Genomic DNA, 14,726 nt, shown 5'->3' on the forward strand with positions numbered 1-14,726 from the left:
GTGTTTGAAACTAAATACAATGATTGGCTGGACATGGAAAATGAACTACCCGATGATGGGTCACGAATTAAAATCACTGTTATAGAATCTAAAGACATGTCAACGGTTAACAGTAACACAGGTCAACACGATATCCATGAAAGTGCAGTTGAGGAATCTCTTAATGAATCATATGGGTGATTTAATTTTACGAAGTTCTATCCCTAAGTTATGATAAATGTGTTTAGGCTGGAAGCAAATAATATTTGTTTTTCAGTTCAAATTCCAGACCAGCGTTTCCTGTCATTTACACCGTACCAAGATTTGCTCACGTTATAGAAAATATGATTCTGAAAAAGGATGAAAGTGCATTTTTACCTAAGAACAGAAGGAGAATCGTAGATACTCTATATGAAGATTTATCCCGTTATGGAAAGTAAGTTTAATGCTTAATTAGTTAGCATTATTAAGTTAAGGTAAGTTCTATGTAAGGTTGTTAAGTGTAGAAAAACTATATTGGTTTACAACGAATTAACTCATTAATTATAGATACCCCTCTCACGATCAATATGTTGAAACTATGAAAAGGTTGATTCAAAAGCACAATTTCCTAAGTGATCGGGATGAGCATGGAAATCCACTTCAACTACCAAAAGCATATGCACGTGACTTACATTTAGGGTGATCTTTTTATTTTACTAACAACCACGAATTTTAAACAGACTACTTGGTGGCAAGCCCTACGTAATAAATTCAAGCATGAAAGATTCCCCCTCACTGGAGATGCTGAAATTGCTTAAGCAAAACTAAGCCACGGGTCCTTAGCCCAGAAAAGGAAAAGAAATCCGTCAAATGTAGAAAAGGCATTGGACGATCGTAGTAGTGCAGATGCTATTAATAGTCAGCCCAAGAAGAAACGACGTTGGGTAATATTCCGATGGCCAGACAACCATTTTTTTCGGTTTAGGACTATGCAAAAACATTTCACATAACTCTCTAAATCCCCATTAGTTTTTTACAAAATCTCTATGCTAAGCGTTCAGTATTTTAATTAGAATAAAAAATGCAAATGATACAATAATAACAAATTCTTTTTGGTGTACTTGTCAATGGCTTTGATAATAATAACAGATATAAATGAGTTGTCCAGCTATTTTATCCAGTATTTAAGAAAACTTTGAATTAAAAGTACTAATTACAAATTTCAACAAAAAGTCGCTCAGTGGTGATCATGCGGGCGAAGATGAACAGAGTATAAAAGCTCACATTTCTCAGCTTCAAAAGGAGTGGACTAAAACCAAACCAGATGAAGTCTTAATTGATAACAAAATGGCCCTTACACTCGCCTACAGAGAAAGTATAGCATGGGATGAAAAAGTACCAATTTCGGAGATTTTCGTACAATTTCCAAATTTATTATGCGAAAAACAGGTCCGTTGACATAATTTAAAATTGAGATTTCAGTATACAGATAACTATTTTTTCAGTTTTAAAATAAATGAGATTAATAAAAATTAATGTCACAGTCAAAGCGTGATTCTATAGACTTCTAATGTTAGACTTTGAGTGATATAGTTGGGAATAAATTCCTAAGGTCTCTACTGACAGCCTTCCCCGCCCATTGTTTTTCATATAAAATCTTTCTAGATTCTCCTAATCTTTAGAAGGATGAACTAAATTAGGTTTAACGTTTTCCAAAAAGAAAAAAATTAAATTAGCTTAAAGCCGGGAAAGTGAAAGTTTTCAAGCTTATAAAAATTAACAGAACAATTTTTATAAATTTCATGAATGATTTTGACATTGTTTTATAAAAGTCTGAATAACCTCCTGTCCGGACATTTATTTTTCCTTTGAAGAGTAGTTTAATATTGTATTTTTTTCTCAAATCAATGCCGATTTTCAAAGAAATGAACAGAAAAACAAATCTAAACAGTCAAGTGGAAAAACTGATTTACTTTTTCGCAGAAAACAATCATGAAAAGATTTTAACGGCAATAAAAAATAAACCAAAGAGGAAGGAATTTGTCTCGAAGTTAGAAACTTATTGTGACTCTTTATATGAGGAAAAAAGTAGAGGTATATACAAAAAAAACTTAGAATTACTGTGATTGTAAAGTAATTATTTTTGAGTAAATTTAGATATAAGGATGAGTGCTTCAATGATTGGTTTACCCTACCTCTTTAACGAGGAAATTGAAAGTTGGGCTTCTGATAAGGTATGAAAATTTATTCTTAAATTCAGATAATTTGTGATTAGACTCTTTTGTTGGAAAATTGTGTTATGTATTTTCAATATTTAGGACGAAGCAATCGCAACCCCTTTGGTTCGATTAAAATCTGAAAACTACTTTACAAAGCCCGTGGATGTGACAGTTGGTGATGCAAGAGTGCAGTGCAGTAGTATTCTAAATGCAATAACAGTAAACTTTGCGAGCTACTATATCTTCAATCTCGAATGCCCAAAGGGAGCAAAAAGAACTTTAGAGTTTGTAATTACCCAGCAAACGCAAAAACGTCCATGGGATGTACTGTGGATATATTAAAGGGACATAGGTTAAGTCCCTGGGATGTTCCTATATCCAAGATATTTGTGCAGGGGATGGTCCTGGGACATTCAAATGTCCTGCATACCAACGTTCCACGTTACTCCCTCGGATATATCTGGGGATATCTCTAGGACCTCCTAAAGATGTTATTGTTTGTCCCCACAATATCCCTGAAACATCCATGAAATATATCAAGGATATCCTAAAGATACTATTGTTTGTCCCCAGAATATCCCTGAGGCATCCATAAAATGTTCCTACTAATATTCGTTGGAGATTTAAAGGAATTTTCTTTGGACGTACAAAGAATACATTTTGTGCTTAGAGCGACATGAAAAAATTGGATTAAAAATATAAATTTCATGTAAAGTTTTATTGCACATTTTAAGTTTGTTACATTCTCACTTAAAGTCCCTTTCTGGTTAAAAGCTAAATAATTAGAAATATCGCGAACATGACAGTTAAATATTAACTGATGTTTGAACTGATAAAAAATAAGTTAACTTGAACTGATAAAAATAAGTTAACCCAAGTATATTGATTTTCAGATGCTGTCCATTTTCATATTAAAAATGGAAATCGAGGTTTAAAATAACTTTTTTCTATACTTAATAATTAATATTAAGTATGGAAAAAAAGTTTAGGCCTTTTTTTATCGAGATTTCCTTTTGCATGTCTCAGTCGTGATTTCATCTCATCTTCTACGTCTTTTTTGGTGCATTGAAATGTGTCAGAGGCCATGACTGCTTCTATATTATTGAAAATGATACAAGTTAATATACATCAACCACGTAAAGTTTCGGTTAAAAAAAGGTTAACACAGACGTTAATGCTCAAGGCTCGGCTCACGCAGGCCTGCATAGTTTAATAGCGTTAAATTTCCTTATTTAAACTCACCAATAATTTGTGACGTCATTATGAAATTTTTAAACATTTGCTTAGTTTTGCGTCCTTCCCAATTAAATAAAACTAAGACTTCATCAGTCAAAATTTGTAAAAATATTCTTTTGACAAAACTTTTTACATTTGATCCACCAATATTTTTCAAATATTGAAGCTAAAATAGAAATATCACAAACATATATAAATGTCTATTTAGTATTTACTTATTAGTTATTACTCTATTATTTTACACATTATACTTACGAATTGAGCCTTTGATTCGATTGATTCGAGTTTAGTCTCGAGATTTTTAAGATCCTCTAGCGATTGAATTGGAAAGGAAAAATCAAATTCCACTACGGGTGAAGTTGGGAGTGTAGTTTTTGCTCCGTTTGCGTCCATGCGCTTCATGATGGCTTCCATTAATGACATCATGTCGTTTCCGTTGATTTTTATAATTTCTAAATTCCTATTAACGCTACGATACCAATCTGCGATAAAAAATACGAATTTAATGTTACGTCCAAATATTTAATACACGCAAATAAAAAACTACTGAAAGCCGATTTTGCAGTTTCGTTTGAACACCTTAAATTTGATTCAACTTATATCAATTAAATTTGTGTCCTACAAAATCTGCTTTGAACTGTTATTTGATTAATTGTACCTTCTTTGATCAACATCATGCCATCCGGAACTACAAAATCTAGTAAAAAAAGAGGAAATTGTATCAAAAATTGTATTTGAAATATAGTTACTTTACAAATACCTTTGGTATTCATTCCTTGTGAATAATTTTCGTTAGTGAGTTTGCCATTTTTTGCTCTGAATGAAAATTAAGATTCTTTGGTTACAAATGCATGGAGTTAAAAAGAATTTTCACAGTTTTTGAGGTGTTAAAAACGCTTAAAAGAAACGTTCACCCAACATAACATTATATCTTAAAAGAACTGTCTTTTTCTAAATATAAATATTAAATCAAAATATTAAAAAAACTTTAGAGCACTCATTTCAAAGTAATTACCTTTTAATTTGTCTTAAAAACGATGACTACTGTAAGTCTTGCCATGGCGCGGTAGTCCTCTTTTTTAAGGCAAATTAAATGGCAATTACTTTTAAATAAGAGTCCAATTATTTTTTTATATTTCCTTTTTATATTTAGAAAAAGGCAGATCTTTTAAAATATAATGTTATGTTGGTTGAACTTTTCCTTTAAAGGGGTATTGTCATTTGTGTTTTAGATTAAGATTTATAAGTGTTAATAAAAGGGCGGAGTTTAATGTCTAATTACCTTTATTGATACTCTTTGCATGATTCTCTGGGCTCTGTCATCCTGATTTTCTTCATCTGGTACAAAATGGGTAACTACTATAAGTAAAATTCTTTTTAAAGGGAAACTTAAAAGAGCTCTTCAGAATTCAATGAGAAAAAATATATATGCCAAAAATACCTTTATTGAAGCTCGCGGCATGCTGTTCTTTATTTTTACTCATGGCACACTGTTCTTTGCTTCTTTCTGGTTCCAGTATTTCTTTTCAAAATCTGGTTTAATTTATAAATAGGAAATAATAAGAAAACCGTCAGAAAATTAAGCTGTCTAAATTGCTATAGTCACAATCGTTTAAATCAGGGGTGTGCGGGTACCCAAAGATCAGGACCGCACAGCCCTTTTATATGTACCTTGACTTGTATTCAGGATTTCGATAGGCTTAGGGGTATGATTTTCAGGTTTTTTAATTTTATTTCTTAATTCCAATTCAGAGTCTTCATCTAAAATATATATGTTAAGTAATTAATCTCGACTTACGAGAAAGCGAATGGCAAACATATTTTTCGAGTGCTACTTAGAAAGCCTTTTAACAATAACCAGAGCTGTGCTAATTAATTAGTTAGCTAATTGAATTTCTAATTAATTAGCAAAATTTACTAATTGAAAATGGTAATTGTATTTTAATTACCTTAGTGCTAATTGAGAAGTAATTCTAATTAATTAGTATGAATCGGAAAGGTAATTATCTAATTAAAATTTAATTAGATTTAGGATTAACTAATTAGCTAATTGAATTTTCAATTAATCTTTTACGCCAATTTGTTGTAAAAAAATCGGGGAATTAACTCTTGATTCATCTATTTGAATATGAAAAAGCCTTATTATATCGACGAGGAAACCTTAGTGCTACTCTAAATTTTTCAGCTCCTCAAACATGAGAGAATACTAGTACTAGTAGAAAATTTCGTAGTTCGCAACTGCCCCATTTCGAAATTTCGACTGTTTTACCTAATCGAATTAATAGCAGTGCGCATGTATTTACTACTCAGGGGTCCATTATAGGAACTGTGGGAAGAAAATGAAGAAATGAGACAAATTTTAACATGACGGAAGGCTCGAGGCTTGTCTCATTTTTCGAGAATAATTCATGGCTTCCGTACCCGTTTTTCAATGACATTAAAACATTAAACTTTGCATTTTTTCCCCGCTTCACTCCCTAGTCCCAACTCCCAAATTCCGCCCTCGTTTCTTCCGTGGTTCGGCGCTCCTTTCTTCCGACCGGTTCCGACAAGTTCCGAGGCTCCCGAAGCTTCGGCGTCCGCCATTTTCCCGCTTCGATCCCAACTCCTAGCAGCCCCGATACGAAGGGTTGTTTGCAAAATATATCTCAATAAATCCAATGTAATTCGCTCTAACACAAATTTCTAGTCCTACTTTTACACTACAAAGACGCTAAAAAAACAACTTACTTTTCGTAGTTAAACAGATTTTCAACGATCCTAGCTTTCACGTTGCAGAGGTGCAAGGCAATCACAATAACACGATGCCGCGAACTATATATTTTTCTACCGCCCGATGTACGCGCTCGTCAATTAAAATAAAATTCGCGACACTACCTCAAATGTACACAGATAAAAACTAGTTACGTACGTACGTACTAATTAACTAACACGGTGACGAATCCTCGATGGAACGCGTCTCTGCTACGATCTACGATACTGGATACGAGTCGACGACAATACAAGGAGATCTTCACTCTCCAGAGTCCGAGGAAGAAAGAAAGGCAGCGGTTCGAGTCATTTCTAACTGCAAGGTTGGGTAGAGAGAGATGCCGAAAGAGGGTGTGTTTGATCATGTGATAGAGAGAGCCAATCGTCTTTCACTACTTCACCCCTGCTTTCTCTAAACAACTCAATGACGTCGTTGCATGACGTCATGATTCCGTTTCTTAATTTTAGAGTATTTATGACATGTATGATATGCATGCAATAGCGGAAATGTCGGTTTTGAATGTGAGTGTGAAAAATGTAAATTAAGTAGGTTTAAAATAAAACTAAATGTAAATTAAAATAAATAAAATTTTAAATGTAACATTAAGTGTAAATTAATTAGGTTAAAAATAAAACTAAATGTAAATTAAATTAAATATAACTTTAACTGTAACATTAAGTGTAAATTAGTATACTAATTATAACACTAAATGAAAATTAATTAGTTAATTATAACATTAAATATTAATTAATTAACGTGTCGACATACCATGGATGTGCAATCATTGCAAATAAACGCATCTACAAGAGATAAACCCTTCAATAAATACTACGGACACATTTCAGAGATATATACGGGAGCAATTAAAATCGTATTTCCACTCAATGTACAAGGGATGATATAAAGGAAAACCTACAAGCTTTGCACATAATTATACATCCTGGGGACATAAAAAGGGATAGCACATTCACGGGATATGAGTGCCTTAGAGAAGGAGATTAGCGTTTGCTGGGGACTTGGTTGGGAACTGGGCCTCGGGAAAGGAGCTCGACAATTTTGAACCGGGTAGGTTTGAGGATAATTTTGGACGAGGGTAGGATGGTAATATCCTTCTTGATGGGGATTGTTATTGTTCCCATGCGGGATGTCCATGTTAGTATGAGTTCCCATGTTCGGGATGTACCCTTGATTCGTTCCCGTCTGGGAATAACCAGTTGTACACCCGAAGGCTGAGGAACTACTTGTTGAGAATTTACTTTAGGTTTGGGTGCTATATACCGCAGGGCCTGTTGTATGGGTGGCTCTCTCACATCAATATTTTGCTGCGCGATAGGATTTTGGTTATCGTGGGATGAGAGAGGTTGGTCTAGCTCAAAAGTTTGTTCTATCTGTAGGCATACATCGTGCAAGTCTGAAATCGTTGCGCTGGGAGAACCATAAGTAACCCTTTATATTCCATCCTTAAATTTTGTTTAATTATGAGGAGTAGTTCATCTTTCGGTATTGGGGGGTGTAAATTCTGATTTACCCTCACGAAATAGCCAAAAAACTCGTCGTTGAATTCATTTTGTTTTTGTCTTCTATTATGTAAAGCTATTCGGGCCTTGGCTCCCTCATCCTTAATCCTATAATGACGTTTTAGTCGTCCCTTAAATTTTGCCCAATCAACTCCTTGGGGGAGGGAACGATTCGAATATAGAGCATTGTCTCTTAACAGGAGGGGCATGAAAAGCATTTCATCATCCTCACTGATTTTATGGAAGCTTACGTATTCCTCGAATTTTCTAATGAATTCGGGGACGCTTTCGTTTTTTCTACCATAAAATGCTAACCTCTCAGGGGGTTCTAAACCTTTCACATTGCCCTGGTTAGCTACCGCCAGGTTCGAAAAGGATTGCAAGACTGCCGCTAGGAAGGCTGCTTGTTGGGCACCTCCAGTATTTGGAGGTGGTTGAGGGTTTGATGTCCCGAGGGGTTGACTAGAACCTTGTGTACCTTGAGGTTGAACACTAGGTGGGGACTGAGGAATGCCCTGTAGAATATGTTCTATAGGGGTCTGGGGTTGTCCAGGGTTTACTGAACTGGGTCTATTTGGCCTACTAGGAGCACTTGTATATACAACCGAGCTTCTACGTGGGATAGCCCGATTGGGGGAGGAAATTGGTACTGGCATTGTCGGAAAGTTCGTAGTTGGTGTGGTCTTAGGTACAGCTTGCTTTGGGGACCCCAGCTATTCGTAAATTGCTTTGCCCTTGCATATGAGTTTACTGCAGCCTCTGCCTTTTGTTTGGGAGGACTGGGTCTAGACGTCCCGCTTAACTTGACTAAATCGGGGGTACTCCCCTTGTGTCTGTTTCTAACGAGGCTACTCCCCTGGGAGTCTAAACTTTGACTCATGCTTTTGAATAGGGCTAAATTATTCTCATGTCTTATTCTTTGTTTCTCTTTTGAATTATTAAACCTACAATTGGGGGAGGCCTGTTCTTCCCTTTCGTCCCTTTGATGAAAATACGGGGTTAAATCTAAGTTATCATTCCACGGGGAATCTTCATTTGGGTTTTGGGCATATGCCATGTTTAAATCACTTAATCGAGGGGGCGTATAATATCCGCTGCCACGAGGTTAGGCTTAGCTATCGATAACGTTGATCCTGAGGATTCCGAAATATTTCCCGAAGCTGAGGAGGATTCTGTATCGTGTCTTTCACGGTATAAATTTGAATTTGGGCACGATTCGGGAGGGTTCATTTAAATTTAAAAATAATTTAATTCAAAATTATCGGTCCTGGAAAATAATATCCTCTAACAAGCGTTTAATTCCAAATTAAATTAATCCGATTATTTCAATTTAATTTGAACCCATGATATCAATGGTAGATTTAATAAAATATGTGATTCAACCCGCTTGAAATAAAAATCGGAAAATTCTGCCTCGAATGTTCGAGAAGGAAGGGACAGGGTTGTCATCAGAGGAGGGTCCAGGTGGGCCCGGCCCACTCTGCATTTGGTTTGGCCCTCCCTGTGAAATTCGTGGGGAGAAAATATTGAATAGATGGCCCTAATTATACTTTTGGTAGAAGACAGAACAACTAATTTCTGCAATAAAATGTTAAATTTGATGTGACTTGGAAATGGAATTTATTTAAGTTATTGCTATTCTACTATAGAAGCTTAGAAGATTCTTTCCAAAATATCATTTTCACTAGGAGACTGAGCTATTACCTGGAAAGAAGAGGGCACAAAAAATCACCTTTTGTCCTCCAGGCAGCTTTTCTACCTTGTGTGAATGGTATGAATCCCCCATGTGTGAAAAGCAGCTATATCAGGCTGAGAAATATGCATTTTTTTTAAACTTGGTAGTTGAATTTAAAAGCTGGTCTTTTACCATCTCTAACCTTCAAAATCAAAAAATAACAACTTTATTTTTCAATAATATGGTGAAATACAATAATAATTTTAACGGAGGAGACACGCGGATAAAATAAAAAACTTTTATTGATGTAAAAGATCAATAAATTAAAGCGTGAGCTTTCGACCCGCGGATCTTTATCAAACTACAGAAACAAGCTGAATATAATGTACCGCTATGCTACCGTCGCGAGTCCTCCAATTTGTAAAGTCCCCCCTACGTTTATTGCATTATTGAGTGCAGTATGTCTTTAGTCTCATTAGTGGTTAGTACATAAAATTTAAAATTTTAAAATTTACCTGCGTAACTCAAATTTCGATTTTTGTGAAAAATGGTCTAAAAGCTCTGGCCGCGCATGCAAATAAAGTCCATTTTCTTTGGCCCTCCCGTTGCCCAACCTAAAATTTTTAGCTGGTGACGGCGCTGGGAAGGGACCCAATATGGCGGCGATCTGGCTAACTTAGAACTAAGTGCTCGAATCGGGCCCGACCACCCCGTCGGAAAAGAAAGCGACGGGACGGAAAAAGACCGAGGCTCAAAACAAAGGGCACAGCACCATTTGTAACAGGTCCCCATCGTGAAAGTACTATATGGCCGGTCGTCTGGGGGTTGTTACAAGTCCCTTAGATTCAATAGTAAGCCTAACTTGAAGCCGTCACTATCGTCCCGTAAGGGAATCCAATCCAAAGAAAACAAATATACCTTTTCTTGAACTTTGAATAATTTTATTAATTGCGACGTATTTTAAATTCTCAAAAATAACCGGATCCAAGTTTGGATTCGCGACAATTCGCGGAGTACAAAAATATTTCTTCAATTTTCGGAATTAAAAAAAAGCGTTCTTAGACCGAATAACTGACCCGTGCCTGGTCAAATGGAAAACAAAAAGCTAACTGCACTTATAGAAGCAACTGGCGTTTCTAATCGCCTTGGTTTGTTTTCGGACGAGGGTTTGGGATGAGAAAGGAGGAGGAGCTTAGATGGCGGCGGGCTGAACATAGTCCCAAAGTTGGACGAGGATGCTCAGCCCTCCGTCATCGTCTGCAACGGCTTCAGGGGTGAGGCCGCTGCAAAGTAAAAAGGGGGGTGAGAAAGAAAAGGATGTGACATCAGGCCCGGACATAAGCACAGGACACTGGACATTGTCCAATAAAATTTTAAAATGTCCCATAATCTTTTGAAAAACTAAGGGGGTCACTGGACAGTTTGACCAATAAATTTCCCGAAGTTTCGATAGCTTGACAGTGGAGACGCGACAGTATTTTTGCAAACTTCAGTTACAATGTCCTATAAATTTTCCAGTCAAACAGGGGGTCACTGGACACATGTCCTATTAGAATTATTTCTTACTTCTGGCCCTGGGTGACATTGACGGCAAATATGTTCGAACTTCTGTCGTCTGCAACGGTTTCGGGGCAAAACCGCTTCAGAGCATACGCTCTAATTCAAACGTCAAAAAGAAGTAGGTTTAAAACGATTTTAAGAGTAACGTTTCTTAAAAGACTTAACTTAAATTAATGATATTTCATATAATTAATATTAATTATATTTATTTGACTACCATGAGATGACGTTCGTGCTTCTAGTCATGCTCAACAAAGTTAAAAAAAGGGAATATTTTTATATGAATATGAAGCGTACATCACGCTTCTCAAAAAAACGCATGGTTTTACGCGATGCGAAAGAATTCGATGCGGAAATAAGCATTTAAATGGGGCTCATCCTCAATTTCTGTTGCCTTAGGGCAACCAATTTCATTTAAATCAATAACGTCTTTGATATTAAAAGTTTCATCTAAAAACGCGCATTTTTCTTTCCCTTTAGAAAAATATTTGACTACACCTTGCGTTGCATAATTAAAACATGCCGATAGTATAAGAAGGTACGTCACCATCTCGGAAAGAAATGCCATGGATGTATTTTGTAGTATACAAATTAGTTCTTCTGTTATCTGGGTCGACGTGGTATGACTGAGGGGTTTGATTCTCCGGTAGCGATGGATAATTCTTTCGGTATAAATGTCGGCCGTTTATTTTCATTGGTTTCTTCCAAAAGATAGTCGAACGGGGCTGAATTTTCGAACCAACCCTTTAGATACGGCTGGATGATGATGCTTTGCTCTTCCAAGATGACCTCGGTTTGAGCGAGTTTATGGACCACTGTGAGTCCGAACAAAACAATCCAGATATTGAGGAGTTGAACGCCCTCGATAACGCGATTTTCTCGGCTAGAATTACCGCGCCTGAAGATGTTACCGATCCGATATTATTAACGCCGACGATTCTTTCTTAGCCGGCTATTCTACTCCTCCAATAGCTCCATTTCAAAATGAGTCTATGGATCTAGGGGATCCACGTTCATCTCCGCTAGTTCCACCACCAGGTGTGAGCGTAATTTCTAGCGGGGTAGTGTCCTTCCTCAATTTTAATCTTGATGAATGGGAATTGCAAGTGCAGTTTGACAATAACATGGTCGAATCTGTAAGCGATTTCCAAGATTACGATTTGGATGACTTTTTACCAGATGATATGATTGCAATTTCGATGACAAATATTAGTAATCCAGGCATTCAAACCGCAGACTATAGTTTTAGAAGAAGGGACCAAATAGATATTGGATACATACTAGAAGTACTGGCTGATAAAGCCTATAATTCTAAAGGAGGGTCCAAGTTTTTTTTCGGCCCAATTGGAATAAGCATACAGCGCGTGAGGTTACCCTAAGGCGCCTGCCGTTCGAAACGGTTAGTAATTTGTAGCTTCGAGACTTTTGCCAGGGAGAAGATATGTATTATACAGATCAAAAACAACGACCGGCTATGTCTCCCACATGCTCTAGTTTTAGCTAGAATACAAAGGGAGCATACAATACATCCCATTGACAAAAGCCTCGAGGCGGATTTCCAAACCCTAAGCCGTCCCGATATTAGGAAGAAGGCAGGAGAGAGGCTTAGGAAGATGGCGGAAGTTATAGCCGTGGAGTCGGAAATACCATTGTACGAATGCGCGGGGGCGGGTGCTCTACCAAGATTTCAATCATATTTAGTTGATTACCAAATAATAGTTTTTAAGGTTAGAGCAAACGTACCCCACCGTATTTTCGGCGAACCCGATTTCATTGAAAAAGTTGCAATGCATCTTAATTTTAAACACAAAACGAGTCATTTATAAAAACACTTTACAATCTTTATCTCATTCGTTCGTTGAAAGTCAAAGAGTAAGATCGTGCATCCTTTATACCATCCTTATAACGTGTTGATAGCAGGCCCGTCTCAAAGCGGAAAAATCAGTTTTAAAAATTTTAGAGAATAGGGAAACCATGTCTTCCCCTAATATAAGCGAAATACAGTGGTTTTACGGTGAATGGCAACCTTTTCTCGAAAGTTTGAGAATTTTTTTTTTCAAACAAGGTACGCCAGACTTATCAGAATATACAAGAGGCAAACCTTGCCTTTTAATCATCGATGACTTGATGACCGAGAACAAAGGAGAAGTTGGGTCTCTTTTAACCAAGGGAACGCATCATCGCAACTTGAGCGTAATTTATATCGCCTTAAACGTATTCCATCGAGTCAAAGACTCTAGTGTTTTTTCTTTGAACTCTCATTACCTTATTCTTATGAAATCTCCTAGAGACAAATTGCAGAGTTACATAATAGCGAGACAAATGTATGTCGATATATGGTGCGAGCCCCTTATGAACAAGTTAGTTACATCCTTGTTATTAGATATTTCACAAAGTAAATCATCAAGTATAACAAAATTCTTGATATTGGGGTCTAATAAATTCACATTTAATATCCCCTTCCACGGAAGGCGTGTGATCTAATACCGAATTAAATCATTTCTGTTGATATTCAGTGTAACACCATATTATCCTATCTGTAGGAGGTGATATACATATATCTTTATACTTTATAAGGTTAGCTACAAAGTATGATTTTCCCGATTGTGTCGCTCCGGCTATGAGACCATTAAATGGGTGTTGTAAGCTGAAGTCCATTTTAAGGAATGAATTGCAACCCTCAATAGAATATTTAAACGAAAGGTAATATTTTCTAGACGGCCATAAAATAAAATAAAGACAACTTACTGTTTACTCCAAAATGGAAGAGTAATCTTCTTTATTTTTATTAATAACAATAATAGGGATAAACCCAAAATAACCTCCGTTACAATCAAACTCCGTCTTAGCGGTTCTAAGTAATGTGCTCTCTCTAAGAGACGACTACGGAATGAAAAAAATCATAGAACAAAAATATCACAGCAAAATATTTGAAAAGGGGAGGAGCATGTAACATGGAGGCAATATGCCCTGTCAAATCAAAGGAGTGGAAACTCCAAGGAATCTGGCAGCTATGTTACATCCCCCCTCTTTAGAAGCTATGTGACATTATATTTAACAAAATCATTAAGAAGAACAAAAAGGAAAGGGTTACCCCGAGGAACCCAGGATAAATTGGCAGGGGTAGTGAAGTTATATGTGTTGTTTTTTTTTTCATTGCTTGTTCACTTCTTCCTTTCATCGTTGCTCCAAGCAGGATAGCCCTCCGGCTTCCCGTCCGGACAGTCCGACACAACATGATGTCCTATTTTGCGGCATCTCCAGCAGACTGAAGTGCTCCATATTAATGGATGTTTCGCGTTAGCGATTTTGGACGGAATTAATATTTTTGGGAGGGAATTCCTTGGGGTCCTTCCCATGGACCCAAAGCGCTCCCAATTTTTCTCATCTTCGTCGGGGCCTCAAGATGTCTCCACTGGCACGGAGAGAAAGGGCGAATTGGAGATGGGTTTTTATAGCTGGCTTAGGATTCACAAGGACTTGCGCACTGAACTTATGATATGCCGTAATGGGTACATTTACGTCCGTTTGGCGGAGAGGTTGAAGCAGGTAACGCGCTAAGGACCAAGGATCTGACTCGGCATTAGATGAAGAAGGAGGATCAGTTGAAGGGTTTAACCCGAAAGAGAGGTCCTGGACGGACAGGGTTGAGGCCAAAACTCACAGGGACAATTTCCCCATTTCTTCCTTCGTGTCTTCTAAAATTAATACATCCTCTTCATCAAAAGGACAGTTGGTTGCAATATGTCCCGACTAGTAGCAATTGTAGCATGAATGGGTAGAGTTTAAATAACGATTTCGCATAT

General features: G+C 36.8%; 1 protein-coding gene across 1 annotated transcript; it reads right to left on the bottom strand.

Annotated features, from left to right (window-relative positions):
* Positions 1 to 3,146: 3,146 nt before the first annotated feature.
* LOC149695114 (uncharacterized) lies at positions 3,147 to 4,223 on the bottom strand. Its single transcript, XM_089867474.1, has 5 exons — positions 4,177 to 4,223; positions 4,075 to 4,113; positions 3,672 to 3,898; positions 3,423 to 3,582; positions 3,147 to 3,274 (listed from the first exon to the last, which is right to left on the bottom strand). The coding sequence occupies exons 1-5, from the start codon at positions 4,187 to 4,189 to the stop codon at positions 3,147 to 3,149; spliced, it is 567 nt and encodes a 188-aa protein (XP_089723600.1). The 5' UTR covers positions 4,190 to 4,223.
* Positions 4,224 to 14,726: the final 10,503 nt, after the last annotated feature.

This window comes from Phalangium opilio, unplaced genomic scaffold (assembly GCF_054372755.1).
Source record: "Phalangium opilio isolate 3A_F unplaced genomic scaffold, DU_Popi_V2 ptg000022l_1, whole genome shotgun sequence".
Classification (NCBI taxonomy): Eukaryota; Metazoa; Arthropoda; class Arachnida; order Opiliones; family Phalangiidae; genus Phalangium; species Phalangium opilio.

Coding starts and splice junctions, on each gene's coding strand:
- LOC149695114 (XM_089867474.1), bottom strand. Junction 3,899..4,074: donor CATGATGTTGATCAAAGAAG/GTACAATTAATC, acceptor TTTTTATCGCAG/ATTGGTATCGTAGCGTTAAT. Junction 3,583..3,671: donor TCGAATCAAAGGCTCAATTC/GTAAGTATAATG, acceptor TTTCTATTTTAG/CTTCAATATTTGAAAAATAT.